Raw genomic sequence first — 20,200 nt, forward strand, 5'->3', positions numbered from 1 at the left:
AGCGCGGCGACGAGAGCGATGAGGACATGGACAGCTCGAATTCTCCCCATAACCGTGGGCCCTGCCGTTTTGGAGCTACCGCTGGTAATGGCGCAGGTTCTACCCATGAACGCCGATTTTGGGCACGGAAACACACTAGACCGGTGGGACCGCATCGTTTTGCCGGTGTGGGACATTCCAGTGCTGCAAGACTTTCGCATTGCGTAAAGCCCTTTCTTGAACTTTGTGACATGCTTTTCCCCTGCCACTGAAACGCCATAATACTAGATGAAGCAGCCCTCGACCCAGTGGAGAAGCGCAGTGGCAATAGCCCTCTGGAAGCGTCCAACGCCAGACACGGCTTAACTCGGTCAGGTCGGGAATGCAATTTGGAGTGGCATATCTACTGTGGGGCGCTGCTGTATGCCAAGTGAGCCAAAGCAATCATTCAGCTGCTGCGACGAAAGGTTGTGACTCTTGGACAACGGCAGGTGATAGTGGAGCTGCTTTGCTGCAATGGGATTCCCTAAACTTGGGGGCCATAGATGGAACCCCTATCCCGTATCATTGGCCCCGAGCACCAGCGCCAGGGCACCCAGTACCGAACCGAAGGGGTACTTTTTCAATGTGCTGCAAGCAGCTGGTGGATTTCACAAGGGACGTTTAACCCACCATCCACGTGGGATGGCCAGGAGGGTTTCAATGACGCTCCAGCGCGTCTTCAGAAAGCACAACCTGTTTAAAACGCTGCAGCAAGGGAAATTACTTCCCAGACCAAAGATTAACAGTTGCGATGTTGAGATGCCTGTTGTTAAAACGCCTGGGAACCCAGCTAACCCCTTGATGCCATGGCAACCATGAACATACACAACAGGCAGCCTGGATCAGTGGTTCAGCGAGCTTCCAACTGCAGGCTGAGGCGAGAGCGAGATGGTGGTGAGAAGATGTGCATTTGCCGTTTTAAAGAAGCGCTGCGCGAACATTACTTACTCGCTTCGAGACCCAGGCCAAACCCAATGTCCCCATTGTTATCCGCTGCTTCTGTTGTGCTTCCGACAAGGTCTCTGTGGAGTAAGGGGAGCCTTTCATGGCGGGGTGTGGGAGGCTGAGGCAAATCACCTGGCCGCGTGAGTACGAGAACCAAGAGACCAGGGGCCGATTAGAAGAGCAGCACCTGGAGGCCGTGGCACATCAGAAGAAAGCGCTTGAGAACTGATTGGTCAGCACAGGCAGGGTACGGAATGTGAGCTGCTGTCTTAGTGCGCGACGCTGTGGGGAGGGTGATAGGTCGACCCTCCCCCTATGTTATAGACTCATTCCCTGTAAGCACCCACCCTCCCCTCTTGATTATCTAATGTATTTATTTATTAAAAGTAATTCATAAAAGAGGCAGAGAATTATCAGGTATCCCTGCCTGCTGTGCTTTGGAGAGGGATAGGAGGGAAAGAAAAGGCATTAAGCTCATTTCAACGTAATGACAGCCTTTTGCTTGGACTGTCCAGGGGGTGGAATTGGTGGGTGCAGAAGCCTTCCCCCACGCGCTCTTACATTCTGGGTGAGGAGATATGGAACGTGGAGCTTTGGGGTGGTTGAACATGGCTGCAGTGGCACTTGTAGCCCGCTGCTCTTCCTGAAGATCCACCATGCGTTGGAGGATATCAGTTTGAGCACGCAGCAGCTGCCGCGTAGCATCCGCCACCGCTGATCTTCCTGCCTACACCTCTCATCTCGAGCGTCTCTATCCTCCTGTTCACTGCATCATTCCTGTACTTTGCTAGCACATCCTTCCACTCATTCTGTGAGCTCTGTCATTGCGTGTTACTTCCATGATTTCTGAGAACATTTCATCTCGTGTTCTCTTCCTCCTCGCCTTATCTGAGCTAGCTTCGGATGGCTGTAGGGAGCCGGACAACTGTGCAGCTGCATGGGGAGGGAAAACAGGAGAGAGTAAGTAATAGATACTTGTACAGAACAATGCTTGTACTCTTTCACAGTGAATAAACACTATCACCTTACATAGCACATGTGATTTCACTCAGAGTCGCATTTTGCATTGTTTAATATTGAGTGCCTGTGGCTCTGGTGTTGCATATTCACAGACACAGGTCCAGGCATCCAAATTAAGCTTCCATGCAGCCATGGTAAGGCTTTCTGTTTGATTCTCCAGCGTTCATATACACAGTGATCTATGTGCCGTTCCTGTTAAAGGAAACCAGCAAACCCAACCCCTTCTTTCCCCTCCTCCCTCTCCTCCCCACCGCATGGCTGCTATCATGTAAGATCCTGGTATGATCGTGGCTGGTACTGGAAGATTCCTGCTCGCCAAACGCTGAGAACTCAGCGCTATCATTCCTCCCTCCCCCTGCTTTGCTACGAGCAAGGAAGGATTAGCAGCTGCCCAGTAGGAAAATCGCCAGGTCTGCCCCTTAATTAAAGTCCTGATTCACAGGTTACAATGAATGATATAACTCTCCTGAGAATACCACCGCAGGATGCAGAACATATGTTTCTGGAATGCGCAATCACCAGGAGCTTACGCAGCTGTGCTGTGAGCAATGATCCGAATTACTTGCTACATGCATGGTGTGGGAAAAGTGTCATACAATGGGGACCAAATAGGGCTGCCTTGCCCAGAAATGTTCTGCAAAAGCTTTTAGAGTACCTCCAAGACGATTCATAACATATTACAAAGGTACACTCACCAGAGGTCGCTCTCCATGGCTTCACTGTCTGGGTTGTGGCTTGGAGGGCTGGACGGTATTCTTGGGGTCCCAAAAAGCTCCTGGCTGTTGGGGCTAACGGGTGCTGTGTGCTCTCAGCAGTCTTCCTCTTCCTCCTCATCTTCCCCCTCCGCAGAATCCTCAGCCACGGTTGATATTACAACCCGACTCTGAATCCACGGCCAGGGGTGGGGTACTGGTGCGCAGCCCCCTAAAATTGCATGCGCTCAGCATGGAAGCGACATGTTTTCGGCCTGACCCAGACCTTCCGTTTGCTTCTCTGGTTTTCTGGTATGCTGTCTGAGCTCCTTACTTTTACTCTGCACGCACTGAGTCCCTGCTGTGGCCTTTTCCATCATAGACTTTGAAATCTTTCATATTTTTTCATTCGCTTTCGAACGGAGTTCTGTTAGCATGAATCCTCTCCGCATATAGCGATCGATCCATGTACCTTGTGCGGTCCAGGTCTGGAGCTCTTTTTCAGTTCTCAGGAGACTGCATTGTTACCATGTGCTGATGAGCTCTGCGTGGTCACCTGTGCTGATCAGAGCTCCACGCTGGCCAAACAGGAAATTGAATTCAAAAGTTCGCGGGGCTTTTCCTTTTATCCTGGCCAGTGCATCGCGAGTTCTGATTGCTGTCCAGAGCGGTCAGTGGTACACTGGGGATACCTCCCGGAGGCCAATAACGTCGATTTCCGTCCACACTAACACTATTCCGAAATAGCAATATCGAATTTTAGTGCTACTCTCTCCGTCAGGGAGAGTACAGAAATCGATTTATAGAGCCCTTTATATCGATAAAAGAGGCGGTTGTAGTGTGGACGGGTACAGCGTTAAATCGATTTAACTCTTTAAATCGATTTAAATGCGTAGTGTAGACCAGAACCTGAGTTAATAATGTGTTTATTTTAATATTCACACTGCGGGACGGCAGAGAAATAGGGTAGCCCCCTCCAAGGCCTGCTGAACTGTCTGAAGGAAATAATTGTTCATAAGCCCCATCATCCCCACCCATCGCCCTGCAAATCGGCCAAGGACAGCACGCGAGGAGACTCAGGGCAGAGGAGGCTGGAGAGCGAGGATGGGAGCTCGTCTGTAGAAGGTGAGTGTGTGTAAAATTATAGCATCCCCTTTGGAGTTGGGAACAGCTCTCTGCAGCCGGTGCTTGGCTGCCCCTCGCCTGACGCTCGCTGTCAGGGAGGAGCAGTTGGCGAAAGACACAGGAGCAGAGTGACTGGCTCTCACAGTGTGTCTACCTGTGGTGCCTGGTGCATGTTTCCCACGTTGTCTTGCACGTATTTGCACAACCTTGGAGAGGCGCCTCTCGTAGGGAGCTGGCTCAAAAAATCTGCTATCCACATCCGAGGAACATTAATGCTGAGTCGCATGGGCAGGTCTTGGCAGGCTTTGTGGGGGTGGGAAGGGTCGTTATCTCTGCTCTAGGTGAGTCTTGCTCAAGTGAATCATTGACAGAGGTGGTAATAAAAGCCAGGCTTCCCCCGCCCAGCCTGTGTTGGGTCTGCCAGACCCTCAGCTGGCTTTAGGAGGTTTGGGGATGGACTGAGCCAGCCCCACAGATGCTGACCCTGACTTTGCTGTTCTTCATACAGTGAAAACAGAAGTAACGGCAGAGGATCCACAGGACCCCGGCTTGGAGAGCTGCCCTTCAGCCAGGCCTGTGAGCAAAGCCAGCCCTCCTGCCACGCCGTCCAGCCGCTCCCCCCGTAGCAGGGCGGAAGGAGAGGCTGGGGGTAGGAGCCTATTTGGTGAAGGTGAGCCATCGAAGTAACACTCCATCCCCTGTATGTGCCTTGTGTGAGACGGCACCGGATGGGGCGCAGGCCATATATCGCTCTGTGGTTCAGACAGACGGCCGTACCCTGGCCTGCCTTTCCTCCCCGGCCTTGCCACTGCTAATCAGCTCCGCCGAGATGATCAGGTGGTGGATGGCTCTGTGCTACTGGGGTCTGTCTCTCCTGTCAGCCACCATCACTTCCAGCGGCCCGCCCCCTTCCAGGCCTCTTGGTCATCATATTTATACCTGGAAAGTAGATCCAATCCGTCCCTCAGGCCACACCGCTGATGACTGATGTAAGGAATCCCTGGCCCCATAGACAAATATGGGGTCAGCCAGTCCTCCAGGGACCTGTCTGAGAGGAAATGCTGTACCAAGGTATCGGCCTCGAAGGGGGAAGAGGAAGAGAGTCACATGGCTGCTGCCTGCGGAGGTCGGAGGAGGGGGGCAGCGAGTCTCTATCATGCCCCATAGCAAAGGGACCCACCGAGAAACTGAAATTCTGACTTGTTCATAGGAGCTGTTAAAAGGGAAGGAGCTGCGGAGAGCTCCTCCACCCAGGGCCTGCTGAGCTGCTGGAGAGACGTGACCAGCCCCTGTCATCCCACCCCACCAGCCTGCAGCTCCCCCACCAGCAGCGCCCACCGGAAAGCGGAGCAGAGGGGGCTGGAGCCAGGGCCCTGGTGTGGTCCTTGGGAAGGTGAGACGGGGGCTAGGGGGTTCTCCCAGACTGGGGAGGGAGACGTGCGCAGCAGACCTGAGGCCCTGCAGGTTTAAGAGGCAACAACCGGCCACTTAACCCCAGGCTAGTCGTTGCTGAAAACACTTGCAGAGCATCAGGAGCTGAATGCTCCTCGACCGTGTCTCCAGGGCCAGGGAAGAGGCTCAGGCCAGGGTAGTGATGAGATGCGCAGCGAGGGAGCGGAGGAACGGCCAACGAGTCACCCGCTGCGAGCGGGATGGCCTGGTTCCCTGCTGAGAACCCAGCCAGACCTTAGCAGACCAGGTGGCCGCCAGGGCACATTCTGGGGAGCGGTCGCCACGCCGCATTCACACTCTGGCACAGACCTAGGCATTCCCTGTGCAAGGGGGGCTGCACTGATATAATTGCACCAGTGTCGCTGGGCGGCACTGGTGTAAAACAGGGCTTGCACCAGTGCATTTGAAATGGGGGCAAGCCACAGTGATGCACACCCCAGTACACACTGGTGCAAAGCATCTATCGCACGTTAGCTCTGCCAGTGGAAATAAACCCTGTCTAGACAGCATCCTGCTAGTGCTGTAAAGGCTCTGCCTGTATTCCCAGCAAGCTCTCAGCACTGCCCTGTGTTACCAGAGCCGTGGCTAGTAACTCCGGCTGGCTTCTAGCCTCAGAAGCCAAATTCTCTCCCCAGCACAGGCTCATAAAGCAAAGGCCTCTCAAAGTGCATCTCAGGTCAAGACCTGCACAGCCCACTGTGACTGTGCCCGTGCCCATGTGGGGATGGGGGATCTCGCTGAGGGAGTCTGGGGGGCTGGCTAGTGAGGGGTACAGCATGTTGGGGGCAGACACAGCCTGTCCTGCACCTGCAGGCCGTGCCCTCTCCATTGTCCGTTAAAGCAGAGGCAGCGCTGGAGGACTCACCGCTGCGCGGCCTAGAGAACTGCCTGAAGGACATTGCTGTGACCAGCCCCCGTTGCTCCCACCCGCCCGCCAGCCGCGGCGCGCGGAGAGCCCTGGGGGAGAGGCCAGGGCGAGGAGCTGGGAGCCCGTCCACCGAAGGTGAGAGCCATAGTGTGTGTTGGGGGGCGCCCCCGCTGGATACACCTTGGAGACAAACGCTCTGTTGCTGGGTAGGAAGGGTCAGCTCCTCTGCTCGGAAACAGGACAGTACGGGGGGGAGGTTCAGGTCCCTAAAATCTCTATTTGGGCACCAGTGGTGTCAGATGCATTCCATCCACAGGGCGTTGCCCCAGACGTTGGTCTGCCTGTTCTGCAGAGGACGGACTGTACTAGGGAACGTGCAGAAATCAGCGTGTCCTTACCTGGTTCCCTCCCCAGCCCTTTCTGTGCTGCCTGTCCCACAGGGATGCAAGGGGTGGCGAGGAGGGGCCTCGGAGTGCAGTTGATTCCTGGTCATGTCCATTTCGAGTTGAATTCGCCGCTGGCCCAATCCCCAGGCTCTGATCGCAGGGCATCTAGTTCTGGGAGCTGGGGAATGGGCTGGTGGGTTTATCATGCGCAGAAGGGCCAGGACACCTCTTCCAGCCCCAGCCACTGGCTGTTATTCTGGGCATCATTCCTGTTCTTAAAACAGAAGCAGCGACAGAGGATTCCCCCCTCCGCGGCCTGCTGAGCTGTGTGACTGACACGGCTGTACCCTACCCCCAGCATCCCAGCCTGCCAACCTGCAGTGCCTCAGCCAGCGGCGCCGAGCGGGAGATGGAGACGGGGGGAGTGGAGGCCGGGCTCTGGAACTCGTCCCCCGAAGGTAGGACAGTGTGCCAACCAGCGGTCCCAATTGAAGTCCATGGGACTCTGCCACGGACTATATGGGACCAGGACTGGCCCCTAAAAAGGGGTGGGATCCACTGTTCCTGTCTGCGGCTTAGGAGCAGTTCGGTCCTTTGGCCGCTGACCCTGAGCTGGAGCATGTCGCTCCATGTTTCTCAAGCAGAGATGACGCCAAGGACCAGCCCCCTCCATGACCTGGCGAACTGCCTGCAGGAAACACCTGTCAGTACATCCGGGGCTTCCCAAGTGCTCACCCGCAACACAGGAGCAGATGTGTCATCGAGAAGACCTGCAACGGTCATGGTGCGGAGCTGGTGTGGAGAGGGTGAGCTCAAGAACACACGCGCTATCACACCGTGGGTGTTGTCGACGGCTGCTCGGATTGCTGGAGGGTCCCGGCTGCCCACAGGCAAGCGCCTGTCACTGAGCGGTCTCTGCCTTACCCATCTCCGACCCTAGCACGGCACTTAAACATCCTTTTCGGTCACTCTCACGTTACGATTCCATTTCTAAATAGCTTCAAAGGGGTACTGCATGATGAATGGATGTGACGAGCAGGATGTTACAGGTGCGTATTGGCACCTCACTGGGAGATGCTATAGATGGTTATAAGCAGGCGAGGTAGAGTTCAGGGTGTTTTAAATATTTTTGACAGATAATATTGATTCTGATTTTTAAGCATTTTTTCCTATTTTTAGCTATTTAAATGCATCAGTTGCACAAAACTGTGAGGCGGGGGAGGGGTCAGACACTAGGGGGATCAGACAATAAATATTTAGTGACAGTAAATGGTGAGGTTCAAAAATGTAAAGCTTTATAGCCATTAAAACACACGTCAACATCACGTGTCAGTAACTATCCTTACATTAAACCCTACATTCCCAAGCAGGATTCTTCCTGCTTTGCCCATAAATTGCAGGACTGGAAGGGACCTCGAGAGGTTCCGATAGTCCAGTCCCCTGCGCTCATGGCCGGACTACGTAGATGTACATTTTGATGGCTATTGAGGGAAATATTTTTGTCGGTCTGTGTGTGTGCAGTGAAACGCATGTTTGCTGACACAAATCTAACCCTGCCAAGCTTAGTTATAAGCCATAGTCAGAAGCAATTTGTTGGGCTCGGTAACAATTGATTAACATGTGTCAATCATTTATTAACCCCTTTATAAGCTATTTATACAGGGAACCTTACTGTAGAGCTGTGGGTCTCAAACTCTTTTGTTGGTGACCCCTTTCACATCACAAGCCTCTGAGTGCGACCCCCCCTAAGAAATTAAACACCCTCTTTAATATATTTAGCACCATTATAAAGCCTGAAGGCAAAGCAGGGTTTGGGGTGGAGGCTGACAGCTCATGACCCCCCCATGTAATAACCTTGTGACCCCCCCCCAAGGGGTCCCGACCCCCAGTTTGAGAACCCTGCTGTAGACTTTGACCTCCTTTTCTCTCCCTGGTCTTGCTGCGATCAGCATCTGTTCCTCCCATGAGGCTGTGAGGTTGGGTTTCCTCCTCGTCTCTCCTGTCTTTTCCTCAGTGTCTTGCACAGCTGTCCGTGCTCTCTGGTGTCTGTGCTCAGGTCGCTCCTCCTTTCCCTTCTCCATGCCTCTGCTACAGCTCCAGAGGGGTCTGGTTCCTCCTTTCAGCCACCTGGTTCCCCCCGGTTCTATGCGCACTCTCTGATTCGCTTGGTTATGCCACCGTTGTTGCATTCCTTGGCTCTGGTTTCTCTCAGGCTTTGAGTCGGTTTGGGGGCCTGGAGAGGAAGGATGGCATGGTGGGTAAGGCACTGGGGTGGAACCCAGGAGAGCTGGGTTCTGGTCCTGGCACAGGCTGTCTGTGTCCTGGGTCAAGTCACTTTGGATCTCGTTTACACTGGTAAAAACAATGAGGAGTCCTTGTGGCACCTTAAAGACTAACACATTTATTTGGGCATAAGCTTTCGTGGGCTTGAACCCACTTCATCAGATGTATGAGGTAAAAAATACAAGAGCAGGTATGAAAGGATGGGGGTGTTTTACCAAGTGTGAGGTCAGTCTAACGAGAGAAATCAATGAACAGCAGGATACCAAGGGAGGAAAAGTAACTTTGGAAGTGGTAAGAGAGTGGCCCAATACAGACGGTTGACAAGAAGGTGTGCACTGGTGTACATCACGAGTAGGTGGGCCAGGTCCTTGGCACTGCCGAGATCTCTTTGCCTCCCAGAGACTAGGTAACAAGCTTCATGTGTTCAGGATAGCAGGAAAGGGGTGAGTGAGACACTAGGGACCATTAGATCATCTAGCCCGACCTCTTGTATAACACAGGCTGTTACCGTTACCCCTGCGCTCAGCCCACCCTGCACTGCCCCTAGGGCCAGTCCCTGGGTTCAGAAGGGAGCACGTGTCTTTTTCAAAGCAGGAAGTGGGCCAAGTGTCTGCCCAGGCCGAGCCCGTCTGAGGCCCAGTGGTTATTACAGGGCTCAGCGATATGGAGCTCTGGCTGATATTGGCTTTGGATCTTTTCTTTAAACAGACATCAGCACAGAGACTTCGCCCCTCCGAGGTCTGGAGAACTGCCTGAGGGACATCCCGGTAAATAGCCCTCACATGCCAGCCACCATCGCCTTGACCAGCCCCACGCAGAGAGACACAGGACAGAGGAGGCCAGGGGCCGAGACGAGATCACTTGGAGAAGGTCAGGTGAAGTGTTTACACCAATACCCAGTGTCATCACCATAAGGATCAGGTGGCAGGGAGGGTCAGCCAGGGCCAGAACAACACCCCATGGCAATCCTATTCCAGTGCTAGCCGTATTCCTGTGCAGCCTGGCTCACTTCCATCTCCATTCCGCGCAGTGAGCAGAGCTCACCCCTCGGCTGTGTCCCAGCATGAGGCCTGGGGGCCACTTAACCCTGTGGGCTCTAGTGGTGAATTCCACCAGACCTGCGGCCCCTGCACTGCTGCTGACTTTCACTGTGCGTCACACAAGTGGAAATAACTGGGGAAAGAGCTGGCGCTCCCGGCATGCAGGTTCTGATCTCGCATACATCTGTTTTGGCTTCTGCTTCGCCCTGTGCGGATGAGTGCAGAAGCAGGCCTTGGTTCTGAGTGGTGCATGGTTCTGGTACATGCTTTGCCTTATGTAGGCGTGGGGATGGTGTGTAACCCAATAAAAACAAACACAACATGGGGTGGAAGCCAGGGGTGTCTACAGCAGATTATCCCTTAAGCTTTTCTGAGAACCAGCTGGAGGTAAACCCGCTTCTTCCAGCTTGCTGCTCTTCCTGCAGCAATAGACGTGAATCCAGACAGATTTGGTCTCTTCACTGCAAAGGCTCCTATTTACCCCTGGTGTAACGCTGACCTGAGTGGAGTTCCTCCAGGGATGAACCAGCTTAGTACCTCAAAGTCCCTGCAATACACCTCGAATTCATAGCCAGAGGTATTCCCAGCCTCTGCCTGGCCAGTCGCAGTAGGAGAGTGCAGGTGAATTGCACTGGACGCAGGCTCATTCAGCGATGCGGGAACCCATCCCAGAGCTGCAGGCCGTGCACTGACGCGGGCTTGGTGTTGTTTAAACAGACATCAGTGCAGAGAATTCACCGCTGCGAGGCCTGGAGAACTGCCTGAAGGACATTCTTGTACCGTGCCATAGTCAGTCCAATACCCCCGGCAGCCGCTCCTCTCTGAGCAGGTCACCGGCTCCGTGGGGCAGACTGGAGACAGCGGGGTGGCCAGTGAAAACAGAAGGTAAATAGAGAGTTCACAGTGTCCCTGGTTCAGCTTTGCGGTACCGAGCATGGCATGGACCTGAAAGGTAACGTCAGTCTGTTTTACTAGCCCTGGAATCACAGGAGGTTGAGGGGGGAGGAGCGCTAGTTTTCATGGAAGCCTTTCACTTTTTAAAGCAGGAGTTTCAGATGGGAAAGTAGCCCCATGTGGACCCACTGGAATTGGAGCTCAGCCCGACTTTGGGGGGAAATGATACGTTATGGGCATATCGACAGCGCTGTATGTCAGCCGCCAATGAAAACCTAATACCCTCGAATGAGTCTGCTCCTAAATTCCCTGTAAGCCGCGCAGCCGCCTGGTTAGCGCCCCGCAGCCGCTCAAGGAAGGTTTGGACCCTCTGAGCTCTCCTTCGCTGGAATACTTTCTGCTTGTCTCCCAGACATTGAGATCTGCTCCTCTTGCTGCCTTCAGTTTCATTCTTAGGATCCCCCAGGCCCGATACTCAGCTGACGTACATCGACAGAGCCCCAGTGGCTCCTGTGGCTTTGTGCTGGGCATCTGGCCCTTGGCGCACATGCAACACGTGGTTTCTTTCACACTTTTCTGGCAGCTTCGCCACGGATTTCCACTCCCCAAAGCCCCCAGGCCCTGAGGTACAGTGAGCCGTGGCTTGCTGGAAAGCCCATCACTGTGGCTCCTTGCCATGGCCCCGGCTGTGCTCCTTTCGGGGCTCCGTTTGGTAACACACTGCATTCCCGCTGGAGGGCCAGAAAAACTGGGGGTTTCAGCGGGTCTGGCGGGGGCTGGGAGCTGCTAGCACAGCCAGTTGGCTTCACAAGTGTCCGAGGCGGATGGAAGCAGGGCTGTAACTCCCAGCCTCCCGTTGACAGAGATGCCGTGCCTCTCGTTAAAGCAGGGTCTGTCTCAGAGGTCACGCCACCCCTCCAAGGCCTGGAGAACTGTCTGAAGGACATACCCGTGGCCAGGCCCAGAGGCTCCAGTGCAACACCTAGTTCCTTCTGCACCAGCAAAGCCCTGGGAGAGGGGGAGCAGAGGAGACCGGTGCCGAGGCCCTGGAGAGCATGTGCGGCCGGTGAGACAAGGAGTCGAGAGGGCTACAATGGGTGGGAGCTCAGCAGGGCAGTGTCCCGGGTGGGGCTGGGCAAGCAGCGCGCGCAGCGGGGGCGCACGGAGGACGTGGGAACAGCCTGCGACTCCTCGACGCGCCTCTGGGACAGAACGGGACCAAGGAGGGTGAGAAGGTGGGATTAAGATTTGACCCTTTTTTAAATTCGCCTTAACCCCACTCTTCTTAAATCTAAAAATGTTTTGGACCATCGGGTCCTGAAATCCCCCAGGTGCCCATGGCACATCCCAGCCAGCCCTGATGCTGGGGTGTTTGTATGGTTAATCCAGCAGCTGGTACGGAGAGATCCCCCCTCTATGGACTGCTGAAGGAAATACCCGCCGGCCGGCCGCGCTATGCCAGCATCCCGTCTAGCTGCTCCTCCAGCAGCAGTGCCGACGAGGAGAGGGACCCGTGGGGTGCCGGGACGGGGGCATGGAGGTGGGGCAGTGAAGGTGAGCCAGTGGCTTCGTGGCGTCTCGTGGACCGTCAGGCTGTGCTGATTGCTCCGTGAGCTCTCCCCGGCCTCACACAAAGCAGCGGGAGTTACCGTCCCAGCCAGTTCTTACAGCCGCTGTGCTGGGGATGGGGTTGTGTGTCCTGGCAGGTTATCTGGGAGCATTGGGGGGGTGATGGTGGGCAGTAACCATGGGCTGAGGAGCCCTGGTGAGCATGGGGGACCACTGACAGCAGCTGCTCTGTGGCTCAAGCTCTGCTGGTCCTATTTTGTCTAAACAGAACTGAGCCCCGAGAACTCCCCTCTCCGAGGCCTGGAGAAGTGCCTGCAGGAGATCTCGGTGCCCAGGCCCCGGACCCCCAGCGCCCCAGCCACAGCCGGTGTGGTGGGCAGCCAGCAAGGAGATACAGCGCAGAGGAGGCCAGAGACAGGGCATTGGGACTGACACGGTTCAGGTAAGAGAAGGATCAGATTCACGATGTGAAAGGGGGGGCTGTGCCCTTTCCTGCTGACCCGCTCTCTGCCAAGGCCCCTGGCTTGTCTGGTGTGAGAGACCCCAGTGTCAGGCCTCTCCCCCTGTCCTGTCCTGTACAGAATGGACGGGACAGTCAGTGAATAGGACACATGGAGGGGGATAGTGGAGTTTTCCTTCTCTCTGTGTCTGCCCCCCCAGAGTCAGGGTAAACAGAGGTGCGGGGCAGAACTGTGAATGAGGGGGCAGAACAAAGCAGTGGAGCCTTCGTTGGAGGTGGAAGGAACTGGACACTGAGTTTTGCCGAAGTCACTGCAGAACGCTCCCTGCCCCATGGTCTGCAGCGCTGTCTGACGGGCCTAGCGGTGAAAGGCTCCAGCAGGCCTGTCAGTGACAGCCCCACGCAGCAGTAGCGCCGCAGAGCCCTGAGGCGGGGTTTGGGGATCACAGGCCAAGGTGTCCAGCCGCGGCAGTGGCCTGGTTAACAATCTGAACGTCGTGGGTGGGGCTCGGAGGCGAATGGGGGAGGTCATTGGGGTATGAGTCCTGCTGGGCAAGAACAATGGTCCGTACGCGAACCACCTGGCTCGAACGGGACGATATTACTGCAGGCATCTGGCAGATCCAGGACAGCCCTGGGCTGTGACTCGGCGTCCAGGGTTTCCATGCAACGGCCATGTGGCTGGGATTGCTCGGGGGAACCAAAACTAGCACAGCAGCAAATGACCTGTTAGAAATACGCGCTTAGCCGTGCTTCTGAGACCCCGCGAATCCATGGGGCCTTGCCACTGGGAGGCCATTCCCCAAGGCCTGTCTCAGAACCGGCTCGTGCTAGCGACCCCAGGGCACGCTCTGTAACGCCGCGGTGTCTGGACCCAACGGCACCTGGCAGGAGTCTGACTCTGGCTCTATCTGTGTGTGTTGCAGCTACAGTCAGCGTCCGAGTCCTCGGCCCAGAGAGCTGTCTGAAGGCTCTGCCTGGAACCAGACCCAGGCATGCCAGCCGCTCGTCTCCCCACAGCACAGCAGGATGCAGCAGCCCAGAGACTGGGATTTCGAGATTTCGGGCTGAAGGTGACTAGTGGGACTTTAAACTGCATTCACTTGAACCGGGCTGGTTCCTGGTTCCCTCTCCGGGCAGGGGAACTGCAAACCCTTAGGCCCGGTTGGTTTTCCAGGGCTCGAGGGAAGGCCTGACCTGGCCTCATGCCTACACCCATGTCTGCTTTCTCGGCTGCAGATAAAAGGCAAGCGGAAAACCTCCCGGGCCTGGAGGAAGTAGCTGCACCCAGCTCCTGTCCTGCCCAGACCCCTCCCAAAAGCGCTCAGGGAGATGCGGAGCGGCGGGAACAGGACGTATACACGAGGAGCTCTGGTAGCAGAGGTGAGTGGAGAGCTTGGATGTTACGGCTCTGTCTAGATCAGGTACTTATCTGGCCCCCAGCACCGTAGTGTCTGGCTGCCTCCCAGTCTGCGAAGGCATTTACCCCCCTGCACAGCTGTGGGCAGGGCAGGGATGAGATCCCCACGGTAGGGATAGAAACTGGTCACACAGAGTCTATGGCTGAGCTAGGGCATGAACCCCGGTCTTTGGAATCCTAGTCTAATGCCCTAGCCACGGGATCACCCGGCTTCTGCTTGTCCTGCCTTTGGCTCTCCCACACGATGCAGGGTCTGTGCTGGTGAAATCCAGCCCATCTCGGGGAAGCAACAAGGACAGCCATAGTGTAGACAGGGCTCAGGAGGCTGCTCAGTTCAGACTGGCAGTACAGACTCAGCACAGCTCCATGCTGCCCTGCCCCTAACATGACGGGCCCAGTTCCCATTGGCTGCAGTCGGAGCTGCCCCCACAGAATGGGAAACATTCAGTAATCAGCCCTGCTCACGAACCCTGACGCTTGGGAAGTCGCTCTCAGCCCCTGGGAGCTCCTCCCCCGGCGGCCCTTTGCCTGCCAGCCTGTCGTGCCAGGCACTGCTCCTCACCCAGCTTGGGGCCTCCATGGCAGGAGCGTCTCTTTCTGCATTTGCCCTGCAGGGGCCTGGCTGACTGGTCTCCTGTCTCCAGTGGGCATAGGAAGGGGTCTGCCAAAGCTGAACCAGGCAGGAGAATCCAACCTGCTGCCATGGGTCTGAGAGGCAGGAATGGTCACGGAGTCTGTGAGCGGCTGACCCGGCTTTCCAGCAAAGGGCCTTGAGCGGCTTTTCAGTTTGCTTAGAGCAGAGGGACCGGCCGTCAGTGACCCACAGAGCTGTCGGAAGGAGAGTCCTGTGACCAGCCTGTCACCCCAGCACGACGGGAGTTAGGGGGCTGAGGAGATGGGGGATAGGTGCTGGGAGATTCCCGAAGGTGTCAGAGGGTAACCCAAGGTCCCGTTTAGGTACCAGCTCAAGGTACAAAAGTCTAGTGCAGACCAGCCTCAGGAGGGGCTGGCGTCTGCCTCTTGCATGGAAGGCAGCAGGAGAGGCAGGTCCTCAGCCCCAAGACTGGGGTGTCATCTGCACGCTGGTGCGGCTCATTCTGGGGTAACCAGGGACTCTAAACCCCCAAGGACAGGGCAAGTAAGGTACCAGCATGTAGCCCCTAGAGCCACTCCTGTGGAACCGCGCGTCTCACTCAGTGGAAAGCACCGCTTGCACTTACATTATAACGAGTGTGCTTCTGCGTGGCAACGCCCTCGCTTCCCGCCTCTCCCGGGATGGTGGAACAGAACATTAGATCAGCCAGACTGGGTCAGCCCAAAGGTCCATCTAGCCCAGTATCCTGTCTGCCGACAGTGGCCAGTGCCAGGTGCCCCAGAGGGAATGAACAGAACAGGGAATCATCAAGTGATCCATCCCCTGTCGCCCTTCCCAGCTTCTAGCAAACAGAGGCTAGGGATCCCTTCCCTGCCCATCCTGGCTAATAGCCATTGATGGACGTATCCTCCATGAACGTATCTAGTGCAGAACAGCTCAGGCAGAGCATAAGCAATGGACGTGGGATCTGGGCCACAACCCAACTCGGGCTTGATATTGTTGAGGGGCAGAGGGAGCTGGCCCTGGGCCACAACCTGTCCAGCCCCTGCGCTGTTGTCACATGTATCACTCGCCTGAGGTGGAGAGGGGGAGAAAACCACAGCTACCACCACAGCAGATTCAAGACACGGCGCCTCTCGACCATTCCCCAAGGGCTTTGGTTGTACCTCTCGGCTGGGGACATACGGGAGAGGAGAGTGTTTCCATGAGACAAGGGGGCGAGTGAGGGGGGAGGCCAGGGGATGTGCAGCCCCACTGGGAGGAGGCTGGGGAGGATGCGGTCACACGGTGGGGGGCTGTGGGACATGTGGCCTTGGGGGGAGGCTGGGGTGCAGCCTCGTTGACTCCGCTCTGTCCCTCGGGGTGTGTGGGCTCTGAATGTACCTGTGGGGTCCCTGTCCCTGTAAAATCAACGTGTGCACAAGCGAGTGTACGAGTGGGTTGAGGATTCCAGCCCAAGTGGGGATAGGGGAGCCCCAATCAGTGTCCATGGCTATAGCAGAGGAGCCTGGCCTGTCGCTGACATGGATTTCTTGGTTTAAAACAGACAGTGCGGCCAAGAGTGCCCATCTCCCAGGCCTGGAGACTTGCTGGAGCGCAGTGCCTGTGAGCCAATGCAGCTGGGCCAGCACCCCCCTCGGCATGTCCTCCAGCCACAGTCCATGTGGGGCCCGGGGGGAGAGGGGTCCACAGCCAGGGCTTTGCAAGCTGCAGAGAGGTGAGCCAGCCAGCGGGCCTGGGACGTGGGGCATGTGATCTGCACTGCAGGGACAATCAGCCAAGTCAGCGGAGCTGTGGCTTTGTGTTGTGAAAAGCAGCAGAGAAACTGTGTCCACAGCTCCATAGTCCACAGGCACGAGGGGAGCTGTGGGGGTGAGGACAATTCCTGCCAGTGCCCCATCCTCCTGGAGTACATGGGGTACCTGCAATTCTGGGCTGGGAGCCCAGCTTCCGGTGGGACTGATGGCCCCTAGAGAGAGTCACCGCTCCTCCGTCCTGCTGTCCTGAGCTTGCTGCGCTCCTATGTTCAGAGACTATGAGACACTGGAGCTGGAGAAGACCCACTAGATCTCCGCATCCCAAGTGGTGCGGGGCTGTTCCCGCTCCAGAGACTCCAGTGATGAGAGCCCTAGACGTGCCAATAGATAAATGGTTTCCCTTAGGAACAAGGCTCCAGCAGGTCTGTAGCACTCGGTGGAAGGTGGGACCTGGCTTAAGCTGATGCAGGTTTTGTTTGTGTTGGTAAAATCAGAAGTGATGCCAGCTGACGCCCCTCACTATGGCCCTGCGACCTGCCCACAGGGAACCCATGGAACTGGGCCCAGTCGTTCCAGCATGCCGAGTGGTACCTTGCCTGCCCGCGATGCCCCGGCCCACAGGCGTCCTAGGAGACCAGGGACAGGGGTTAAGAGACCACACACTGAAGGTACCTCGATCACCATGCACCTTCCCACTAGGTTCCTCGTTAGGCCCCTCAGTCTATTTTCAAAAGTGCTGAGCACCCGCAGCAGGGTTAGAGGGTGCTGGAACCACGCCTGCCTTTAGTCTGACCCAGTTCTTCCCTCCTGGGGCTGGGGTCTCATTGCTCTTGTAAGCCAAGCTGGGTTTGGATGGGAGACCTCCAAGGAATTGTGAATGAACAGGTGGCGATCTGCCCCTGAGTCCATCCTGAGCCAATGCCCCAACCCCACCTTTCACATCAACTGTAAGACCGAGGAGCCATGTATCGGTGGGCATTTAAAATCCCATGGCACTTTGTGCACGAGTAGAGGGGTTAGCCTGGGACCTGGTCCAGTGCCAATTGGGTAATTGCACTCGGTTTTACTTAACTTCCTCCCACAGCATAATGGGATCTCCTGCCCTTAGCTCCCTGTCCTAAGCTGTTGGGTAGCGTGGCTGGAAGACAATCAGCTACCACCTTTCACTCCAAAGGAGGCTGCAGTGCAGTGGTGGCTGTGGAGTTTCCTCCATAACACAGTGCTAGGGAATTGGCTCTAGAAATGGTGCTGACCGTTGCTTTGTGTCGCTGGGTCTGATATGTTTGTCCCCTGGACTGTAGCCAGGACAGATGCTGCCCGACCCCCGCGCACCAGCTCCTGCACTTCTAGTGAAGATGGTGGACAAAAGGCAGATGCTGAGTGGGAGGAATTTCCCAAGAGACATTGCTCCAGTGCAGCACCATCTCCCTGGGAGTGCTGTGGCTGGGAGAGCAGGACGCCCCTGGACCTCAGGGTGGAGAGGAGCGCGATCGAGGCCGTCCTCTCAGAGAAGCTAGACCGGATCTCCCAGGATTTCATGGCCATGTGCAGGGATGTGTCAAGCATGCAGAGCCGCGTGGCCCAGCTGGAGCGGGACTCGAGGGGCTGGGCTCTCGAGCTGACTGCCCTCCAGAAAGACAACAAGCGCCTGAGTGAGACTGTCCGGCAGCTGGAGAGCCGCTGCCACATGCTGGAGAACCGTGCCCGCTGCAACAGCCTGCGGCTGGCGGGCCTGCCGGAGGGGGCAGAAGGGGGAGACCCTGTCGCCTTCCTGCAGAGGACCCTGCCCACGGTGCTCAGCCTGCCAGCAGACTGGCCACCCCTGGAGATCGAGAGCGCGCGCCGTGTGCACGGGGGGGTGCACTGGGACCCTGCCACCCGGCCCCGGGTGCTGCTCTTCCGCCTGCTGCGCTTCTCCGACAAGCTGGCCATCATGCGAGTGGTCAGGAAACGCACAGAGCCCCTGACCTGCGGTGGCGCCAGGGTCGCCCTCTTCTCGGATGTCTGCCCCAAGCTGTGCCGGAGGAGGGGGGCGCGGTACGCGGCCGTCAGGAGGCTGTGGTGGGCAGCGGAGCTCCGCTTGGGCAATCAGCCCTCCGGCTGCTGCCACAGCCGGGCACGAGGACACTGGGAGCCACTGCCCAGCCCCCCAGGGCATGCGCTCGCTGCAGATGAACAGGGGAGCAGAGTCACCAAAGGGCAGTGACAGAGAGCGGGAGACTTGGAGCTGCTGGCTCCGCTCACCCACCTTTGAGTCACAGGGTCCATTTCCATTCTGCCCCTGAGACCACAGCACCCCCTGGGTTCAGCCTGGAGCTCTCAGGGTCCCCTGACTGCAGCTAAGTGGCAGCACTCGGCTGGGTGATTCCAGCATGTCGTGTTTTCCCCTCCACGGTGTGCACCTGCTCTGCTCAGCTCACAGGCTGGGGGGCTCCAGGAACTGCAGAGCAATAGAGACTCGGCCATTTTCGGGGCCAGCACTGCGGGGAGCCCTTGTGTTGTAACAGGTGAGACAGCATCAGAGCCCTGTGTTAGCAAGTGCTCAGGGAGCTGACCGGGTGCTAGGCAGTCTGCGGTGGGGGGCTGGGCTAGGGTCAGGCACTTGGATTTGCTTTGCTCCCCCTGACAATTGCTCCTGGCCAGCAGGGGAGAAATTTGACATTTCCCCTTTTTTTCCCCTGTCCATCGCCACTGCTCAAGCCAGTGTCTTTTCTGTCCAGCTTCTACCCAGCCCCCGACTCTGGGTGAGTCGCGCCCGCTGCTACGTCTCGGCAGCAGCTTCCAGGGAAGAGCCTTCAGGTGCCCAGCCTGTGCGTGCAGGGGCAGAAACCTTCCTGGAGCATCTCACTCACAGGGCCATTGTCAGAGTACAGACTGCCAGCTCCCTACTCTCCTCTCCAACTCCCCAGGCATCTCCCGGCACCCTGGAGAGTTTCTGGTTTTTCAGCACAGGGAGAAGCTGCCAGATGTGGAGCCCTCTGCACCCAAACAGGTCCCACCCCCCACGTGCATGAGCCCTGCCTTGGAGGGACCATCTCTGAGCCAGAGGGAAGTTCATTCTCAGTGGCCTCCTTCCTCCCACTCTGGCCGAGACTACAAACAAAGGGACAGAAGGCTCGATCCTGCCAGGTGCTGAGCACTCCAGCCCTGCTGCAGCTAGGCATGTTAGCTTGTGCTTAGCTTTAAGCACCTGGGTAACCCCTCTGAAGTCGGTGCTTTCCTGGATCGAGGTCTGAGTGCTCAGTGCTGCAGGACTGAGCCACCCACTCCAGACCCAGCTGCACCCACCAACTCTCCCAGCAGCCATCTGTGCGCGATCGGAGCTGGATTTGAAGTGGAGACCTGCAGCGAAAGGCTCCTGCACCCGTAACTAGGTCTCCTGTGCCTTAATCTCACGCTGATCTCATCTCAATAGGCCCCAATCACTTCAGTGTCCAAGTGCCGATCTCCCAACAAAGTTTTTTTTATCAAATGTATTTCCAAGCTGTCCTGTCTGTGCACCCCCGTCCTGCGTGTAAAACACAGAGCTGAGCAGTGAGGCTGAATGCAGACTAAGCCTAGGCAGGACTACGGTAGAGGATGTCCCATGTATCGGGCCAAGCAGCCCTGTGAGTGGTTGCCTGGACGATCCCAGCATTTTAAGAGTTAATCGATCCAACAAATCATCCTGTTT

At 56.6% G+C, this 20,200-nt stretch overlaps 2 protein-coding genes across 2 annotated transcripts; both read left to right on the plus strand.

Moving 5' to 3' along the window:
* The first annotated feature begins 1,869 nt into the window (after positions 1-1,869).
* Positions 1,870-13,828, plus strand: LOC142045767 (protein KRBA1-like). Its single transcript, XM_075061923.1, has 11 exons — positions 1,870-1,926; positions 3,644-3,803; positions 4,312-4,473; positions 5,014-5,196; positions 6,097-6,258; positions 6,794-6,967; positions 7,154-7,315; positions 10,550-10,717; positions 11,613-11,792; positions 12,564-12,737; positions 13,682-13,828. The coding sequence occupies exons 1-10, from the start codon at positions 1,870-1,872 to the stop codon at positions 12,725-12,727; spliced, it is 1,572 nt and encodes a 523-aa protein (XP_074918024.1). The 3' UTR covers positions 12,728-12,737; positions 13,682-13,828.
* Positions 13,683-19,765, plus strand: LOC142046282 (uncharacterized). Its single transcript, XM_075062102.1, has 4 exons — positions 13,683-13,828; positions 13,995-14,138; positions 17,022-17,195; positions 17,829-19,765. The coding sequence occupies exons 3-4, from the start codon at positions 17,027-17,029 to the stop codon at positions 18,731-18,733; spliced, it is 1,074 nt and encodes a 357-aa protein (XP_074918203.1). The 5' UTR covers positions 13,683-13,828; positions 13,995-14,138; positions 17,022-17,026; the 3' UTR covers positions 18,734-19,765.
* The last annotated feature ends 435 nt before the right edge of the window (positions 19,766-20,200 follow it).

Source organism: Chelonoidis abingdonii, chromosome 2, assembly GCF_003597395.2.
Source record: "Chelonoidis abingdonii isolate Lonesome George chromosome 2, CheloAbing_2.0, whole genome shotgun sequence".
Taxonomy (NCBI): Eukaryota; Metazoa; Chordata; order Testudines; family Testudinidae; genus Chelonoidis; species Chelonoidis abingdonii.

What these genes read in the sequence shown, in the direction of transcription:
- LOC142046282 (XM_075062102.1), top strand. Translation starts at nt 17,027, where the DNA reads ATGCCAGCTGACGCCCCTCACTATGGCCCTGCGACCTGCCCACAGGGA. An exon ending in TAAGAGACCACACACTGAAG is followed by an intron (nt 17,196 to 17,828) that starts GTACCTCGATCA and finishes CCTGGACTGTAG; the next exon opens with CCAGGACAGATGCTGCCCGA.
- LOC142045767 (XM_075061923.1), top strand. Translation starts at nt 1,870, where the DNA reads ATGGCTGTAGGGAGCCGGACAACTGTGCAGCTGCATGGGGAGGGAAAA. An exon ending in TAGGAGCCTATTTGGTGAAG is followed by an intron (nt 4,474 to 5,013) that starts GTGAGCCATCGA and finishes ACTTGTTCATAG; the next exon opens with GAGCTGTTAAAAGGGAAGGA. An exon ending in CTGGAACTCGTCCCCCGAAG is followed by an intron (nt 6,968 to 7,153) that starts GTAGGACAGTGT and finishes TTTCTCAAGCAG; the next exon opens with AGATGACGCCAAGGACCAGC.